Source organism: Girardinichthys multiradiatus, chromosome Y, assembly GCF_021462225.1.
Source record: "Girardinichthys multiradiatus isolate DD_20200921_A chromosome Y, DD_fGirMul_XY1, whole genome shotgun sequence".
NCBI lineage: Eukaryota > Metazoa > Chordata > Actinopteri > Cyprinodontiformes > Goodeidae > Girardinichthys > Girardinichthys multiradiatus.
Genome location: NC_061818.1, coordinates 41,476,784 through 41,497,783, shown reverse-complemented (window position 1 = coordinate 41,497,783; position 21,000 = coordinate 41,476,784). Strand labels below are relative to the sequence as shown.

The window sequence follows — 21,000 nt, the reverse complement described above, 5'->3', positions numbered from 1 at the left end:
AAAGGTCTTGAGTTGGTAAAGCCACTTCCGGTTGGTTTTCTAAAATAAAATTGCGTGGGTAAATACAATAAACAGAATCTCATATTTAGACACATTTAAGGCACTGATGGAGATAAATCATCAGAATGTAATTGTTAAATTGTGAAGCAGAGGAGCATCTAATGAGGTCAGACAAGGTGGAAACGGTCCCCTTGATCTGTGTTTAGATGATCTTTCCTTGAAGCCGACTAAGACTGCTTGGTTGGAGGTCGCCATCTTGTTAATCATTTCATGTATGTTGATGTTTCAGGCTTCTGGCAGTTTCTTAGAGTTTGTGCCAGTTCAGGAGTCCAGTTTGACATCCTGTTTCACCATAAAAGGAATTCAGATTTCTGGTTGCTACAACTGAGTCGGTTCAGAAGGAAAAATCTATTTTTTTAAATGGGAGCAATGAATATATTTTGCACTATTTGTTAACTTTACCATATATTATAATATACCACTTTAAGTTCAGGTGCATTCATTTTTTCCTCCTGCAATAAACACCTAAACACGCACTCACCGGCCACTTTATTAGGTACACCTTGCTGATACTGGGTTGGACCCCCTTTTGCCTTAAGAACTGCCTTAATCCTTGGTGGCATAGATTCAACAAGGTACTGGAAACATTCCTCAAAGAGTTTGGTCCATATTGATATGATAGCATCACACAGATGCTGCAGATTTGTCAGCTGCATCCATGATGTGAATCTCCCGTTCCACCACATCCCAAAGGATTGAGATCTGGTGACTGTGGAGACCATTTGAGTCCAGTGAACTCATTGTCATGTTCAAGAAACCAGTCTGAGATGATTCGTGCTTTATGACATGGCGCTTTATCCTGCTGGAAGTAACCATCAGAAGATGGGTCCACTGTGGTCATAAAGGGATGGACATGGTCAGCAACAATACTCAGGTAGGCTGTGGCGTTGACACGATGCTCAATTGGTACTAAGGGGCCCAAAATGTGCCAAGAAAATATCCCCCACACCATTACACCACCACCACCAGCCTGAACCGTTGATAAGAGGCAGGGTGGATCCATGCTTTCATGATGTTGATGCCAAATTCTGACCCGACCATCCGAATGTTGCAGCAGAAATCGAGACTTCATCAGACCAGGCAACGTTTTTCCAATCTTCTATTGTTCAATTTTGGTGAGTCTGTGTGAATTGTAGCTTCAGTTTCCTGTTCTTAGCTGACAGGAGTGGCACCCGATGTGGTCTTCTGCTGCTGTAGCCCATCCGCTTCAAGGTTCGACATGTTGTGCATTCAGAGATGCTCTTCTGCATGCCTTGGTTGTAACAAGTTGTTATTTGAGTTACTGTTGCCTTTCTATCAGCTGGAACCAGTCTGGCCATTCTCCTCTGTCCTCTGGCATCAACAAGGCATTTGTGCCCACAGAACTGCTGCTCACTGGAGATTTTCTCTTTTTCGGACCATTCTCTGTAAACCTTAGAGATGGTAGTGCGTGAAAATCCCAGTAGATCAGCAGTTTCTGAAATACTCAGACCAGCCCGTCTGGCACCAACAACCATGCTACGTTCAAAGTTACTTAAATCACCTTTCTTCCCCATTCTGATGCTCGGTTTGAACTGCAGCAGATCGTCTTGACCATGTCTACATGCCTAAATGCATTGAGTTGCTGCCATGTGTTTGGCTGATTAGTTGGACAGGTGTGCCTAATAAAGTGGCCGGTGAGTGTATAACTCGCAAGGCGTGAAGCAAGGATCCCACAAACCCTCTGCTCTTACAGCAAAGACAAGAACCCAGGACCTTCTTGCTGCAACGCAACAGTACCAATGCCTGTTCACCATACAGTCTTATTATATTTATTGTATTATATTATTTTTTTATATATTATATTTTTTAGATTTAATATTAAATTATAGGACAATTAAGCCTATAGTTTGAGCAAGAAGAGGGGGGATTTAATGCCTTCTGTAACTTTTAAAAACTTTGTTACTTAAATGTACATGAATGAAATGAATGAAATAACTTAGACTACATATTATTTTAGGAGGAAAAGCTTTTAAGTAATTGAAACGATGTGGTATTTGTTATTTCAGTGAAATAATAGAATTCTTCAGAAACATCGTGACCTTTATTGTGAAAGGTCAATCATTGGTTTCCGGTGAATGCTGCTAGCTTAGCAGGTGGACCTTCTGTGTTCTGTTGGACGGTTTCAGGTTGTCTCAAGCTCCGAGATTCTCCCGCTGATGGAGTCCAGGAGCCGCAGAGTTGCTCGCTAGTATTTATCAGGGACCAGAGAGACTTTAGAATTTATTCTACTGAACAGAACCTGTCTGTGTTCCGTTATTAAAGCCCGGGGAGACTGAAGTTTCTTCACATCTCTGATGTTAGCTTTACTTTAACTGTTCAGCCGTTTGTTTCTGTTGGTCCAAACTACCAAAGATGGAGGAGAACATCAGCCTCTACGACCTGTTAAACTTATCCATCGGAACTCCTCACAGGGCTTCCGTTAACTTCGGCGCCCTCCATGCGCTACTGCTGGCGGTGCTGAAGCAGCTGGACATCCGGGAGGTGAAGACCCACTGGAGGTACACTCCTCCTGGGGACAGAGCGCCCGACACCCCGCTGGGTGTTCCGGTCGAGATTCAAAGGCCCCCCTCCGTGTCGGACGACTTGTTTCAGCCTGGTTTAGAACTACAGAAGCCGGAAGACTGGGTCTCCGCTCCAGACGGTACCGAGGGGCCCCAATGCCCTTCGGTACCGTCTGGAGCGGAGACCCAGTCTTCCGCTCCAGACGGTACCGAAGGGCTCCAATGCCGGATCCAGACCTGCGAGGACGGCACGTCACAGGTGAGAAGAGCTCATCCAATGAGAAGCGCAGAATATAGTTTATTAATGATATTAGTGAAAAAAATGTAGGAGCTTCTCAGTTAATGAAAATATCAGTAAAACTGTTATTTCAGTAAAATCCGATAATTTACAGATTTATCCCACAGAGAAACATTTCAGTTTTAAATTGAAATTTAAAATCCCAGAATGATCTTCTCTGAACATTACTGTATTACGTCAGAACATTAAAGGATATTAATATATACATACAGGGGTTGGAGAATGAAACTGAAACACCTGGTTTTAGACCACAATAATTTATTAGTATGGTGTAGGGCCTCCTTTTGCGGCCAATACAGCATCAATTCATCTTGGGAATGACATCTACAAGTCCTGCACAGTGGTCAGAGGGATTTTAAGTCATTCTTCTTGCAGGATAGTGGTCAGGTCACTACGTGATACTGGTGGAGGAAAACGTTTCCTGACTCGCTCCTCCAAAACACCCCAAAGTGGCTCAATAATATTTAGATCTGGTGACTGTGCAGGCCATGGGAGATGTTCAACTTCACTTTCATGTTCATCAAACCAATCTTTCACCAGTCTTGCTGTGTGTATTGGTGCATTGTCATCCTGATACACGGCACCACCTTCAGGATACAATGTTTGAACCATTGGATGCACATGGTCCTCAAGAATGGTTCTGTAGTCCTTGGCAGTGACGCGCCCATCTAGCACAAGTATTGGGCCAAGGGAATGCCATGATATGGCAGCCCAAATCATCACTGATCCACCCCCATGCTTCACTCTGGGCATGCAACAGTCTGGGTGGTACGCTTCTTTGGGGCTTCTCCACACCGTAACTCTCCCAGGATGTGGAGGAAAACAGTAAAGGTGGACTCATCAGAGAACAATACATGTTTCACATTGTCCACAGCCCAAGATTTGCGCTCCTTGCACCATTGAAACCAACGTTTGTCATTGGCATGAGTGACCAAAGGTTTGGCTATAGCAGCCCAGCCGTGTATATTGACCCTGTGGAGCTCCTGACGGACAGTTCTGGTGGAAACAGGAGAGTTGAGCTGCACATTTAATTCTGCCGTGATTTGGGCAGCCGTGGTTTTATGTTTTTTGGATACAATCCAGGTCAGCACCCGAACATCCCTTTCAGACAGCTTCCTCTTGCGTCCACCGTTAATCCTGTTGGATGTGGTTCATCCTTCTTGGTGGTATGCTGACATTACCCTGGATACCGTGGCTCTTGATACATCACAAAGACTTGCTGTCTTGGTCACAGATGCACCAGCAAGACGTGCACCAACAATTTGTCCTCTTTTGAACTCTGGTATGTCACCCGTAATGTTGTGTGCATTTCAATATTTTGAGCAAAACTGTGCTCTTACCCTGTTAATTGAACCTTCACACTCTGCTATTACTGGTGCAATGTGCAATCAATGAAGACTGGCTACCAGGCTGGTCCAATTTAGCCATGAAACCTCCCACACTAAAATGACAGGTGTTTCAGTTTCATTGTCCAACCCCCGTATGTTCTGGTCCACACCATCATGAAGAAGACTACTGGCCGCACAGTTGTCCAGCAGACTGTCACCGAGTCCCTGCAGAAGGAGGAGAAGCTCAAGGAGTGCTGTATCCAAAGATATTCATAGAAAGTTGAGTGGAAGGAAAAAGTGTGAAAACTGCACAAGCAGCAGGAGGATCTGCAGCCATCAGCAGATTATGGATCAAAGTCCATTCAAACGTTTGGAGCCAGAACTTCAAAATCCACCACACAGGCGTATCCAGGACATGGATTATAACTGTCATATTTGCAGACCTGAACCAAAGACAGAAATGTCTTACCAGGAGAAACAGAACCAGACTGTTGCTCAGAGGTCCAACGTCCTCTTCTCAGATCAAAGTAAAGTCACTTTTTCATTTGGAAATCAAGGTCCCAGAGTCTGGAGGAAGAGTGGAGAGGACCAGAATCCACATCTCCTGAAGTCCAGTGAGAAGTTTCCACAGTCGGCGATGTTCTGGGGTGCCATGTCATCTTCTGGTTCCGCTCCACTGGGTTTTCTGACAACACAGCCGCCTACCAGAACATTTTAGAGCACTACATGCTTCCTTCTGCTGACAAGCCTTATGGAGATGCTGATTTCATCTTCTAGCAGGCTTGGTACCGACCCATAATGCCAGAGGTACCAACGCCTGCTTCATCACCGTGGTTACACCAGGAAACTGGCCTGACCAGAACCTCACAGAGAATTTATGGGTCAAGGGGAAGATGAGAGCCACTAGAACCAACAATGCAGACAAACTACAGGCTGCTACCAAAGCAAGCTGGGCTTTCTGAACACCTCATCAGAACCGCAGGCGGATCTCCTCCATGCCACGCCGCATTGATGCAGTAATTCATCCAAAGGAGCCCAGACCAGGTACTGAGTGCAGGTACTGTTCGGACCATGGAGATACTGCTTAGTAGGTCCACATTTATTGTCAGAAATCCTTTTTTTTGCTGTTATGTCAAATTAAAACTTTCTGAGGAACCGAACTTTGGGTTTTCCTGGGCTGGAAGCCAGAATCATCAAATGAACAGAAATAAACCCTGAAATCTTCGACTCTGGGTGGAACCGCTCTATAAACACTTTTCACTCGTTGGACCGAGTCTCGGAAATAAATGATAATAAACTGAGGAGCACCATAAAGTTTCATGTAGGCTGGATACTGGGTAACTCTGCGACCCATTTGGGTCCTAGATGTGTTGTGTTGTTTGAACTGATATTCTGAATAATCAGCTAAGACCCACAATTGGCCCAAATGTGGCCCACATACACATATTGGCTCGTTCAGCATCAGGTGTTCTTCAGAATCTAAACTATTTCAAGCAGATGAAAAGTATCCAAAAATGATGATATTTTTTAAGAAACTGGAACCATTCAGTGCAGGACCCGATACATGCAGCAGAACCAGCTCATCTTTTGGGTTCAAGACCCTTTTTTTGCCTGAAAGCATAACCGGTTCCTTTGATACCGGACTGAAACTGAGGGAAAAAGAAGCTAAAAAACCGGATCTGACTGGGATCTCATCTTGGCAACAAGTCGTTGCCAACAACATTTTTTCAGATCAACTAGACATAAATCTTCCTTTAATTGTTGCAGGTAAACGGCAACATGTTGCCGGGTCTAACCGTAACGAACTCATGCCTTCAGTGGGACAATGAGGAGGAATAATAGTTTCTAATAGGGCTGCATCATCAACATATTGACATCAAGAATGTAAAGGACTGGAAAGCTGGGCTGAATGCCGGTCCAGTTGGAAGCACGGTGGCCTTGCAGCAAGAAGGTCCTGGGTTTGAATCCTGAGATCTCTCTGTTAGCATGTGTGGGTTCTCTCCAGGTACTCCAGCTTCCTCCAGCAGTGTGTCCATGGTTGTCATAGTTGTCTTGTGTTGGACTGGAGGCCAGTTGCCTCTCACCCAGTAACCGCTGGAGATGGGTACCAGCTCCACCCGGATCCTGCTGGGATATCAATACTCGGTGGTTCCAGGAGTCACAAGTGGCTGCTTTACGAGCCAGTTGGACCTTTAGCCTGTCGGATGGAGTCTCACTGCTGCAGAAGATCCCTGCTGACTTAGATGGTGGTGCTGCATGTGTCTTCATGTGACATGACCATCGCATCGTTTCCTGATGTGGAGCAACCTCAGTTTTTACCCAAATCTCCAGTGGGACAATTATTGGCACCCCTGCTGGTAATGATTGGTTAAACCCCCATTTCATCAGAACTAAAACTCCTGAGGGCAACATTTCAAAGACTCTGGTGAAGTTCTTTAGATCAGGACTTGTTGTGGAGCTTATTTCAGATCCTTAGTCTATGTTATGAGACCATGAGATTATGTCACAGCAACATCTTCACCAGAGAGTCCTTCAGTGTGTAGAAGCTGACCACGGATCAGTTTGGTCTTGGCTTGATAGTAATTTAGAAGACGATTAGATGTTTCTGTGAGGGGCCATGAAGCTGTTGTCTGTCCTTCACTGAACCTGTTGAATCATAGCCAGTTCCAGCTCTTTCTTCTACGGTGAGGCCAGCTCTGACATTTCAGCGCAGCTCTAAGCCGCTGAGATGACAGACGGCACAAAGGAGACGAGCGGCGTCCTCACAGCTCAGGTGACCTCTGCACGTCTTCCTAAAGGCTTCCTAAAGGAGGAAGGCTCGGCATCCCCAGAACCTCCCCTTCTGAGTCCAGTCTGTGTTTTAGTGATGAAGTTGAAGAAGTCGGATCAATGTTGTTCTGGTTCTGCTCCTCCTCCTCCTCCCTCTGTATAATGTCGGTGATCGGCCCCCTGCAGAGAGGATGAATAGCTGTGCTGAAGAGCAGCTGATGCTGCAGCTTTCTGAAGCCCGTTTGAATCTTTCATGTCCTGTGTGGGTGCTGTCCAGGTCGGTATCCGTCTGCATCCAGGTGACCCAGCGTGACCCTAATTTGAGTGAGCGTACGGCAGCAGAAAGTCCGTCTGTGTGGGAACGCTGGAGCCCTGCTGGTTAATGAGTGTGTGACCTCAGTGACCTCAGTAATCAGTCACCTGCTGGAATGGTGAAAGTTGTCATCTTCAGTGTGGTATCAAACCTGGTGAAGGAGTTGTTGAGCTCATCGGGTAGTGAGACCTCAGAGCTTTGACGCCTTTCCACACGGACCTGGTGTCCAGGTTAGCTTAGAGCTGCTGCCGTGGTCTTCAGGACAGTATTGGTGTGAGTCTTCAGCTTTTAAGACCTTTTTTGAGGTTCCTTCACCTCTCTCTTCATCCTCCTGGTTCGCATACTTTCTTTTCTGTCACATTTTCCATGCGGCTGTTGATGTAGGTGAGCTCAGAGGCTGCGTAGTCCTCAAGGTCCAGCTCTGTTCCAAGAGAGCTCCAACGGCCCCTAATGTGTGAATCCAAAGCGGTCCTGCAGTTGAGCTGTGGTCTTCTCTGGTCTGTCTGCTGCTGTCAGAAGCAGGGAGACGCAATCAGACTGTCCAGAGCCATGGAGGCTGAGGGACCTGAGGAATAGAAGAGCAACACAAGGAAACATTAAAGTAAACCAGGAGGTAAGTAAAATGAACACAGATGAAAACCAGAACATGACACCAGTGGATCGGGACATTCATGTTTTATTGCAGAAGAAGAACTGTTTCTAACTATCAGTGCTACAGTTAGCCTCTCCTCTTAAGGGGAAAGACAAGAGAACATGCCATCTAGGTAAGGCAGGTGTGTGTTGATCCTCTCTGCCTTCAGGTCATTTGTCCTCAGCTTCACCTGTAGAAGAACTGTTCAATCTGTTGATTCATTCAGTTGTGTTTGATTCAGAACGAGCTAAATAATAATCAGTTCATTTGAACAGTGACAATGAAAAGAACACATCTGTGTTTTTTAATTAATATGTTTGCCTTCAGACACAAACCAGTGACCCTGGAACTGTTTGAACTCATTAACTGGCCGCAGGGGGTCTCATGTCCGGGCACATCCGACACCGGTTAAACCAGAACCTCCTGTGCAGCTCAGGAATTTCCTTTGTTTGAGCTGCAGCCGAGCGTTTGTTCTACAAAACAAACCCTGCTGCCCTCACAGGAAATTCAACCTGTGGACACGGTGTCTGATCCCAGTTAAACCAACATCATTAGAACCATCAGGAAAGCCCAGATTAGGCTGAGGATTCATGTTCATATCTGGTCTTTCTGCAGGCCTTGAACCTCATCCAAGAGCTGCAGAAGCACAAAGAGGATCTTAAGGAGAAGATGGAGGAGCTCCAGCAGCAGCAGCAGAAGGTGATTTACCAGTGCTTTCCAGAATCAGAACCGTTTTATGCTCCTTGGTTCTAATCAGCCAGGTTCTGTGTTAGATCATCTCCAGCTGCAGCACAGATCTAGAACTAAAAAACTGATTTTAATTTAACTTTAGGGTTAGGGTTTTGGATCTACTAAGTTTAAGAAATAAAGTGCCTTGTGAAAATATTCAGCCCCCTTGAACTTTTCAACTTCTTGCCACATTTCAGGCTTCAAACATAAAGATATAAAATTTAATTTTTTTGTGAAGAATCAACAAGTGGGACACAATCATGAAGTGGAATGAAATTTATTGGATGTGTCAAACTTTTTTAACAAATAAAAAACTGAAAAGTGGGGCATGTAATATTATTCAGCCCCTTTACTTTCAGTGCAGCAAACTGACTCCAGAAGTTCAGTGAGGATCTCTGAATGATCCAATGTTGTCCCAAATGACTGATGATAAATAGAATCCACCTGTGTGTAATCAAGTCTCCGTATAAATGGACCTGCTCTGTGATAGTCTCAGGGTTCTGTTCAAAGCGCAGAGAGCATCATGAAGACCAAGGAACACACCAGGCAGGTCAGAGATACTGTTGTGGAGAAGTTTAAAGTCGGATTTGGATACAAAAAGATTTCCCAAGCTTTAAACATCCCAAGGAGCATTGTGCAAGCAATCATATTGAAATAGAAGGAGTATCAGACCACTGCAAATCTACCAAGACCCGACCGTCCCTCTAAACTTTCATCTGGAACAAGGAGAAGACTGATCAGAGATGCAGCCAAGAGGTCCATGATCACTCTGGATGAACTGCAGAGATCTACAGCTGAGGTGGGAGAGTCTGTCCATAGGACAACAATCAGTCGTACACTGCACTAATCTGGCCTTTATGGAAGAGTGGCAAGAAGAAAGCCGGTTCTCAAAGATATCCATAAAACGTCTCGTTTAAAGTTTGCCACAAGCCACCTGGGAGACACACCAAACATGTGGAAGAAGGTGCTCTGGTCAGAAGAAACCAAAATCAAACTGTTTGGCCACAATGCAAAATGATATGTTTGGTGTAAAAACAACACAGCTCATCACCCTGAACACACCATCCCCACTGTCAAACATGGTGGTGGCAGCATCATGGTTTGGGCCTGCTTTTCATCAGCAGGGACAGAGAAGATGGTCAAAATTGATGGGAAGATGGATGGGTCCAAATACAGAACCATTCTGGAAGAGAACCTGTTGGAGTCTGCAAGAGACCTGAGACTGGGACGGAGATTTATCTTCCAACAAGACAATGATCCAAAACATAAAGCCAAATCTACAATGAAATGGTTCACAAATAAACGTATCCAGGTGTTGGAATGGCCTAGTCAAAGTCCAGACCTGAATCTAATGGAGAATCTGTGGAAAAAGCTGAAGACTGATGTTCATGAACGCTCTCCATCCAACCTCACTGAGCTCCAGCTGTTTTACAAGGAAGAATAGACAAGAATTTCATTCTCTCGATGTGAAAACTGATAGAGACAAACCCCAAGAGACTTGCAGCTGTAATTGCAGCAAAGGGTGGCGCTACAAAGTATTAACACAAGGGGGCGGAATAATATTACACGCCCCACTTTTCAGTTTTTTATTTGTTAAAAAAAGTTTAACACATCCAATAAATTTCATTCCACTTCATGATTGTGTCCCACTTGTTGTTGATTCTTCACAAAAAATTTTAATTTTATATTTTTATGTTTGAAGCCTGAAATGTGGCAAGAGGTTGAAAAGTTCAAGGGGGCTGAATACTTTCACAAGGCACTGTATGTACTTTAAGTCATTGGTTATGAAATTACATCAATATTTTTTTTTTTCATTTTTAGAAAAATTTAACTTTCACAAGAAAAAATAAATTTTTCCTGTAGAATGAGGCCCCATTTTTATCCAAAAATAAAGAAAAATAGAAAACTGATAAAAGCTGATATGTCACAGCACATATCAATTCTTTGCAGGTAGAGGTGACTGTGGCTCAGTGGGAAGAGTAGTGGTCTTGTAATCTGAAAGTTGTGGGTTTGATTCCAGCTTCCTCCTGCCACATGTTGAGGTGCCCCTGGGCAAGGCACTGAACCTCTAATTGCCTACCGATATGCGTGTCGGTGTATGTCCATGTAACATTTGATAAAAACATAAAGAAGATGGCTAGAACTAACCTCTCCTACTGGTGTTACAATCAGAAACATCTTTATGTCATTTTATCATCAGGAACCCAAAGGGCCACAGGTTTCTGACCCCTGACCTCTGACCTAAACTTACCCATAAACCAGAAAGTTGAATCTATTTCTACAAATTCTGAAAAAACAGAGTTTTGGCCTCATCTGAAATCTTCTGTTAAAAATCCTCAGAAAACGCATCCAAACACTAACTTTAAATAATGTTATTTTTTGGGGGGGAAATCATAGCAGACGAATTAGAGACTAGAATAAAGTGGATTTAATTCCAGTCTCTTCTTTAAGTAAATCATTAAGGAGGATGTTGGTGTTCTGACAACTGGACTTCTTCTCGATGCTCTCCTGAAGCTCTGATGTTCATTTATAGCTCCGGCAGATATTTTTCTCCAGTTTTATTTTTCTTTTGTTGCCTCCTGGCAAACGGTTTGCAGGACAACGAGGAAGTTTACATTTACTGGTTTTGTTCCATTTGAATCCACAATAAACCTGAATATTCAGATTATTTCCAGTTTGCAACAGAGCTTGTCCTCCTTCTTCTATGTGTTCAGGCTGCAGCCCAGCAGCTGGAGAAACTGGCAGATGTGAAGCGGTGCTGCCACCGTGTGGACGCACTGGAGAAGGCTGTGGTGAGTCTGTGGTTCCTTACTCTGTCCTGTGGGGGGCGCTCTGGATGAACCAACAGAGAAAAGCAGGATCTGCAAGCTTCTTTACATGTGGACATTGTTTTCAGTCTGCTTGAACTTTATTTTAGATGTTATTGTGGAACATTCAGAAGAAACATCTGTAGATGAATATTGTGCTATGCAGAAATCTCTGGTTAAAACATGCTGGGACCTGAAAGCTGTTGATACTGAGGCAGTCTGCCTGAGCTGAACTTCTTTCATGGTGCAGATCTTCTCCTGATACGTCTCCTCATGTCCCATCCTGTGTTCTGGTTTCAATAGAACTCCCTGAAGGAAAACTTGCAGAGATATCCTGGCCCGGAGGAGCTAAGTCAGTGTGTGACCTTGGACTTTGTTCAGTCAGTTCTTAAAGACATGAAGCCTCAGAAGGTAAGGAGAAGGGGGTTGGTATTTGAGGAGAACCTTAAAGAGAAACCAGCTGTTTGGTGAACTGTTCGTTTCAAAGTGATTCACTGTAAACATAAAACAGTGACAGATTCAGCTGCAGCACTGGGGCTGATCTATTCAGTTCAATTTAGTTTATTTCTATAGCTCCAATTCACAACATGTCGTCTCAAGGTTCTTCACAAAAGTCAGGTTCATACATTCCTATTAATCCTAATCATTGAACAGTTCAGTCAGAGTTAGCTTTTTATTCAAATTGGATCAAAAGTTTTTCTGTCTAAGGAAACCCAGCAGATTGCATCCAGTCAGTGACTTGCAGCATTCACTCCTCCTGGATGAGCATGTAGAGACAGTGGACAGTCACTGGTGTTGACTTTGCAGCAATCCCTCATACTGAGCATGCATGTAACGACAGTGGAGAGGAAAAACTCCCTTTTAACAGGAAGAAACCTCCAGCAGAACCAGAACCAGGCTCAGTGTGAGCGGCCATCTGCCACGACCGGCTGGAGGTTTGAGAGAACAGAGCAGAGACACAAAGAGAACAAAGAAGCACTGATCCAGGAGTACTTTCTATGGGAAGGAAAAGTAAATGTTAAATGATCTGGGTTTATGCTAAGAAAATATTCTATTCCATACATCTTCATCCACCTGAAGGTAGGTTAGAAGAATCCTTTGATAAAGGATGAAGATGGTTTTGTTTTGTGAGTTTGAGTTTTACCTTCCATGTTTTCAGGTCTTGCCACAGGTGATTCTAATTGTGATTGAGCTCTGGACTTTGACTAGGCCATTTTAACACATGACTCTGCTTTGATCTAAACCATCCATTGTATCTCTGGCTGCATGTTCAGGGTGGCTCTCCTGCTGGAAGGTGAACCTCCACCCCAGGTTATGTTCCAGGATGGTCCTGGATTTAGCTCCGTGCATCTTCACATCACCTCTGACCAGCATCCCTGTCCCACAGCATGATGCTGCCACCACCATGTATCACTGTTGGGATGGTGTGTTCAGGGTGATGTGTAGTGTTAGCATTTAGTGTGTAGGTCCAATAGGTCAGGCCAAAGAACCTCGTGGTTGGGCATTGTACCTTGTTGCTGTGGCCAGCTTCAGTTTTTATCATTCTGAAGCACTCGAGAACCCTGAGGGTTACAGGGGTCGAAGTTACCCTCAGGTCTTTGTTTTCACAGGAGTTTGTCACCTCAGAGGTTTCAGACCGGCCCATGTTGGTAAAACCGACCGCGCCTCCTAGCACAGCCACGTCCTCCTCCACTACATCAGCTGCTCCAGGTTCTCCAAACATCTCTGTGGAGGATTTAACCTCTGAAGCAGCAGCAGATGCCACTAAAGTCTCCTCTGATGGTTCGGAGGGTGGGGTGATGGCTGGTCACCACACCAGGACCACAGACCCAACACCTGACGATGTAGCCACACCCGTCCTGCCAGGGTCCATCCCAAAGACCTCAGGACCTACACCTGCTGATGTGTTCCAGCCTCAGGAAACCTTTGGTCTGGATCGGTACCAGGAGACAGAGGAGACTGTGAGGAACATCGGGAAACTCCAGGAGAGGTTCAGCAAGTTGGAGGCTCACATGGTGGCCCTAGAGAAACAAAAGGTGGACTGGAGCGAGTTAGCTGATCTCAGACAACTTAACCCCTACAAAGGTAAGCCTACAGAGCTCAGTCAGAAAGCAAACATCTGCAGATGGTCAGCAGATCCTCAGTTCTTCACTAAAATGATGAAGTCAGATAAAAAAAAAATCTAACATTTCTCCTAAATCATTTTAAATATTCAGATACAAGTAAGGAGAACTGGTCAGTGTGAGATGGTATGAGTCAGTCTTTCACCAGGTAACCTGCTGTCAGATGTTTCCTCACAGAAACTTTACCATCTGATTGTCCACTCAGATTCTCAGGATGCCTCAAACAACCTGACCGAGCAGCTGGAGCAGCACAAAGCTTTGATAGAGAGCCTGATGAGCGACCATGAAAAGGTGAGGAACAAAACCTCAACTCACCATCCCTGTCAGTCAGTTCTGGTTCTGGTCCTGATGGGCTGATGTGTCTGTCTGAAGCTGGAAAGCCTGGAGGACATGCTAAGGACCCTTATGAGCCAGGACAGAGGGAGCAGATCAGAGGCAGCCTCAGACAGTGTGGACACAGACAGCAAAGCTCTCTGGGAGCTCAGTCAGCAGGTGTCATATCTCAGGTAAAGACAGGAAAGCAGAGAGAAGGATCTCAGATCATTTCCAGGACTTCCCAGACCAGCAGTCCTGCAAGAAAGCCTCCATCCAGCCTGTATTTCTTTATAGTAACATCACAGCTGGACTTTCTCCCATCTTTTACATTCTCCAGAGATCCTGAAGATCTTTGGACATTAGCTGCTTTTTCACTCATTGATTGCTGAAGGATTACCTTCAGGAAGGTTCTCACACTTCAGTGTTTTATTGAGCTCAGACGGAATATGACTTATATAAGAATCTGAAACACACAGGCTAGTTGTTGGAATGGGACAACGTGATGTTCCCAAGCTGGTACCTGAACTGAAACTGGGTGAAAAAGCAGAAACCAAAAAAAGGTTGACTGTCTTCTTGCAATAAGGGCTGCTTTAAAACTTTTGCACATGTTTCAGAGTGTTTCATGCTGTCATGTGCAGGAAGTCTCTGTTTAAGGTGGAGGAAGACATGAAGGATCTGAGGGTGAAACAGGCTCTGCGTGAGGAGAGATCTGCAGACCAACATCTGCAGGATCAGGTCAGACAGGAGGACCTCAAGCAGATGTTTGAAGTTTGGACACATTAGGCTGGTCTAACATTAGTTCTTCACCTTCTGACCTCAGCTAGACAACCTGCGAGGCATGTTAGAGGACATGATTCTGTCCTTGACCTCCCAGCTTTCCAGCAGCTTCCAGGATGAGGCGATGCAGGGAGAGAATGAGATGCAGGACCTCCCTGAGAGCACGTGGAGGTCAGCGTTGACCTCCAGCTCAGTGAACATTGGCAGGAAGCTCAGCCTTCTGTTCCAGCACTACGAGCAGCTGCAGGACACCGTGAACGGTCTGATCCAGCAGCAGCAGCAGCAGGACACCGTGAACGGTCTGATCCAGCAGCAGCAGCAGCTGCAGCAGCAGCAGGACACCGTGAACGGTCTGATCCAGCAGCAGCAGCAGCAGGACACCGTGAACGGTCTGATCCAGCAGCAGCAGCAGCTGCAGCAGCAGCAGGACATCGTGAACGGTCTGATCCAGCAGCAGCAGCAGCAGGACACCGTGAACGGTCTGATCCAGCAGCAGCAGCAGCTGCAGCAGCAGCAGGACACCGTGAACGGTCTGATCCAGCAGCAGCAGCAGCTGCTGCAGCAGCAGGACACCGTGAACGGTCTGATCCAGCAGCAGCAGCAGCAGGACACCGTGAACGGTCTGATCCAGCAGCAGCAGCAGCTGCAGCAGCAGAAGGACACCGTGAACGGTCTGATCCAGCAGCAGCAGCAGCAGGACACCGTGAACGGTCTGATCCAGCAGCAGCAGCAGCTGCAGCAGCAGCAGGACATCGTGAACGGTCTGATCCAGCAGCAGCAGCAGCAGGACACCGTGAACGGTCTGATCCAGCAGCAGCAGCAGCTGCAGCAGCAGCAGGACACCGTGAACGGTCTGATCCAGCAGCAGCAGCAGCTGCAGCAGCAGCAGGACACCGTGAACGGTCTGATCCAGCAGCAGCAGGACACCGTGAACGGTCTGATCCAGCAGCAGCAGCAGCTGCAGCAGCAGCAGGACACCGTGAACGGTCTGATCCAGCAGCAGCAGCAGCTGCAGCAGCAGCAGGACACCGTGAACGGTCTGATCCAGCAGCAGCAGCAGGGTGGAGGCAGAGCAGGACGGACGGAGGACAGAGAGGCAAACAGAGTCAGAGCTGCAGACAGTCAGGTCAACCTAAGTTAGAGTAGCCAGCATCAGAACGTTTTATTCTCCGTGTGAGGAACGCAGATGTTCATGGATGTAAACTCTGTGTGTGAGTCAGAATATGGAGCTGCTATGCAATGTGCAGAGGGCCATCCTGCAGCTTCAAGCTGAGTGTGAACGTCTGCAGGAGACCACCAGGAATCTGGATGAGGACAACAGACAGAAGCAGGGACACATTGAGGTAAACCAGCAGCTCCAGATCATTTCTGTCAGAATGTGAAAGTATCACACAGATATTAGATGGCTTCTGGTTCCCCTAGATGTTAATGTTCCTCAACAATGATGGGAGATTGTTTCCACAGGAGCTCTACAAGACAGCAGAGGAGCTGGAGGTGAAGAAAGCTGACAAGCAGATGGTGGAGAGTGAAATAGTGAGTTTCCCTCCATGTTGCTGGGTTCTTCAGTGCTTCAGTCACAATTCATGACTATCTTCAGATGTTCTCCATAGAAGGTAAAAGATGTTTCATAGAACGTTCTCTTCAGGAATCAGATCACTGAGAAGTTAACCAACATCCAGATGTCCACAGTGATCAGATGATTTAGGTTCTGTTGACATTCATGGAGTCTGATACCAGAGTCTGTCCATCCATCCATCCTCCATCCATCAACCATCCATTCATCCATCCATCAACCATCCATCAACCATCCATTCATCCATCCATCAACCATCCATCCATCCATCAACCATCCATTCATCCATCAACCATCCATCCATCCACCCACCCATCCATCAACCATCCATTCATCCATCCATCAACCATCCATCAACCATCCATTCATCCATCCATCAACCATCCATCCATCCATCAACCATCCATTCATCCATCCATCAACCATCCATTCATCCATCAACCATCCATCCATCCATCAACCATCCATTCATCCATCCATCAACCATCCATCAACCATCCATTCATCCATCCATCAACCATCCATCCATCCATCAACCATCCATTCATCCATCCATCAACCATCCATTCATCCATCAACCATCCATCCATCCATCAACCATCCATCAACCATCCATTCATCCATCCATCAACCCTCCATCCATCCATCAACCATCCATTCATCCATCAACCATCCATCAACCATCCATTCATCCATCCATCAACCCTCCATCCATCCATCAACCATCCATTCATCCATCAACCATCCATCAACCATCCATTCATCCATCCATCCATCCACCCAACCATCCATTCATCCATCCATCCATCCACCCACCCATCCATCCATCCATCCATCAACCATCCATTCATCCATCCACCCATCCATCCATCCATCCAACATCCATCCACCCACCCATCCATCCATCCTCCACCCATCCATCCATCCACCCACCCATCCATCCACCCATCCTCCATCCATCCATCCAACATCCATCCATCCAACATCCATCCACCCATCCATCCATCCATCATCCATCTCTCCATCCCTCCTAGATGAACGGATGGATGGAGAGATGGACAGAAACCTCAATGAACAGAATCAATGTTGGAAAGGAGAGTGGACCAAGATTCTTCCAGAACACGAGACCCACCCATCCATCCACCCATCCATCCATCCATCCATCCACCCACCCATCCATCCACCCATCCATCCACCCATTCATCCATCCAACATCCATCCATCCACCCACCCATCCACCCATCCATCCAACATCCATCCATCCAACATCCATCCACCCACCCATCCATCCATCCTCCACCCATCCATCCATCCACCCACCCATCCATCCACCCATCCATCCATCCATCCACCCATCCATCCATCCAACATCCACCCACCCATCCATCCACCCATCCATCCACCCATTCATCCATCCAACATCCATCCATCCACCCACCCATCCATCCAACATCCATCCATCCAACATCCATCCACCCACCCATCCATCCATCCTCCACTCATCCACCCATCCTTCCACCCATCCATCCATCCACCCATCCATCCATCCATCCACCATCCCATCCAACATCCACCCATCCATCCATCCACCCATCCATCCACCCATTCATCCATCCAACATCCATCCATCCACCCACCCATCCATCCATCCATCCATCCATCCCTCCACCCATCCATCCACCCATCCATCCATCCATCCACCCACCCATCCATTCATCCATCCAACATGCATCCATCCACCCACCCATCCATCCACCCATCCATCCACCCACCCATCCATCCACCCACCCATCCATCCATCCACCCATCCATCCATCCAACATCCATCCACCCATCCATCCATCCACCCACCCATCCATCCACCCATCCATCCATCCATCCACCCATCCATCCATCCAACATCCACCCACCCATCCATCCACCCATCCATCCACCCATTCATCCATCCAACATCCATCCATCCACCCACCCATCCATCCATCCATCCCTCCACCCATCCATCCACCCATCCATCCATCCACCCACCCATCCATTCATCCATCCAACATGCATCCATCCACCCACCCATCCATCCACCCATCCATCCATCCATCCACCATCCATCCACCCACCCATCCATCCACCCACCCATCCATCCATCCACCCATCCATCCATCCAACATCCATCCACCCATCCATCCATCCACCCACCCACCCATCCATCAACCATCCATTCATCCATCATTCATCCATCAACCATCCATCCATCCATCCATCAACCATCCATTCATCCATCCATCAACCATCCATCAACCATCCATCCATCCATCAACCATCCATTCATCCATCAACCATCCATCCATCAACCATCCATTCATCCATCCATCAACCATCCATCAACCATCCATTCATCCATCCATCAACCATCCATCCATCCATCAACCATCCATTCATCCATCCATCAACCATCCATTCATCCATCCATCAACCATCCATCCATCCATCAACCATCCATTCATCCATCAACCATCCATTCATCCATCCATCAACCATCCATCAACCATCCATTCATCCATCCATCAACCATCCATCCATCCATCAACCATCCATTCATCCATCAACCATCCATTCATCCATCCATCAACCATCCATCAACCAACCATTCATCCATCCATCAACCCTCCATCCATCCATCAACCATCCATTCATCCATCAACCATCCATCAACCATCCATTCATCCATCCATCCATCCACCCAACCATCCATTCATCCATCCATCCATCCACCCACCCATCCATCCATCCATCCATCAACCATCCATTCATCCATCCACCCATCCATCCATCCAACATCCATCCACCCACCCATCCATCCATCCTCCACCCATCCATCCATCCACCCACCCATCCATCCATCCATCCTCCATCCATCCATCCAACATCCATCCATCCAACATCCATCCACCCATCCATCCATCCATCATCCATCTCTCCATCCCTCCTAGATGAACGGATGGATGGAGAGATGGACAGAAACCTCAATGAACAGAATCAATGTTGGAAAGGAGAGTGGACCAAGATTCTTCCAGAACACGAGACCCACCCATCCATCCACCCATCCATCCATCCAACATCCACCGACCCATCCAGCCACCCATCCATCCACCCATTCATCCATCCAACATCCATCCATCCACCCACCCATCCACCCATCCATCCAACATCCATCCATCCAACATCCATCCACCCACCCATCCATCCATCCTCCACCCATCCATCCATCCACCCACCCATCCATCCACCCATCCATCCATCCATCCACCCATCCATCCATCCAACATCCATCCACCCACCCATCCATCCATCCTCCACCCATCCATCCATCCACCCACCCATCCATCCATCCATCCTCCATCCATCCATCCAACATCCATCCACCCATCCATCCATCCATCCATCCATCATCCATCTCTCCATCCCTCCTAGATGAACGGATGGATGGAGAGATGGACAGAAACCTCAATGAACAGAATCAATGTTGGAAAGGAGAGTGGACCAAGATTCTTCCAGAACACGAGACCCACCCATCCATCCACCCATCCATCCATCCAACATCCACCCACCCATCCATCCACCCATCCATCTACCCATTCATCCATCCAACATCCATCCATCCACCCACCCATCCACCCATCCATCCAACATCCATCCATCCAACATCCATCCACCCACCCATCCATCCATCCTCCACCCATCCATCCATCCATCCACCCATCCATCCATCCAACATCCACCCACCCATCCATCCACCCATCCATCCACCCATTCATCCATCCAACATCCATCCATCCACCCACCCATCCATCCAACATCCATCCATCCAACATCCATCCACCCACCCATCCATCCATCCTCCACTCATCCACCCATCCTTCCACCCATCCATCCATCCACCCATCCATCCATCCATCCACCCATCCATCCATCCAACATCCACCCACCCATCCATCCACCCATCCATCCACCCATTCATCCATCCAACATCCATCCATCCACCCACCCATCCATCCACCCATCCATCCACCCATCCATCCATCCATCCACCCATCCATCCATCCAACATCCACCCACCCATCCATCCACCCATCCATCCACCCATTCATCCATCCAACATCCATCCATCCACCCACCCATCCATCCATCCATCCCTCCACCCATCCATCCACCCATCCATCCATCCATCCACCCACCCATCCATTCATCCATCCAACATGCATCCATCCACCCACCCATCCATCCATCCACCCATCCATCCACCCACCCATCCATCCATCCATCCATCCACCCACCCATCCATCCATCCACCCATCCATCCATCCAACATCCATCCATCCATCCATCCACCCACCCATCCATCCATCCATCCATCCACCCATCCATCCATCCAACATCCACCCACCCATCCATCCACCCATCCATCCACCCATTCATCCATCCAACATCCATCCATCCATCAACCATCCATCCACCCATCCATCCATCCAACATCCATCCACCCACCCATCCATCCATCCTCCACTCATCCACCCATCCTTCCACCCATCCATCCATCCACCCATCCATCCATCCATCCACCCATCCATCCATCCAACATCCACCCACCCATCCATCCACCCATCCATCCACCCATTCATCCATCCAACATCCATCCATCCACCCACCCACCCATCCACCCATCCATCCAACATCCATCCATCCAACATCCATCCACCCACC

General features: G+C 47.1%; 1 protein-coding gene across 1 annotated transcript in view; it reads left to right on the top strand.

Annotated features, from left to right (window-relative positions):
- Positions 1-2,151: 2,151 nt before the first annotated feature.
- LOC124864190 (glutamine-rich protein 2-like) overlaps positions 2,152-21,000 on the top strand; it is a 28,857-nt gene continuing 10,008 nt past the window's right edge. The window contains exons 1-8 of the mRNA XM_047358854.1: positions 2,152-2,841; positions 8,537-8,620; positions 11,365-11,442; positions 11,761-11,868; positions 13,068-13,542; positions 13,786-13,871; positions 15,893-16,015; positions 16,137-16,205. Coding sequence (XP_047214810.1) covers positions 2,434-2,841; positions 8,537-8,620; positions 11,365-11,442; positions 11,761-11,868; positions 13,068-13,542; positions 13,786-13,871; positions 15,893-16,015; positions 16,137-16,205 — 1,431 coding nt within the window. The 5' untranslated portion in view covers positions 2,152-2,433. The remainder of the gene's footprint in view (positions 2,842-8,536; positions 8,621-11,364; positions 11,443-11,760; positions 11,869-13,067; positions 13,543-13,785; positions 13,872-15,892; positions 16,016-16,136; positions 16,206-21,000) is intronic.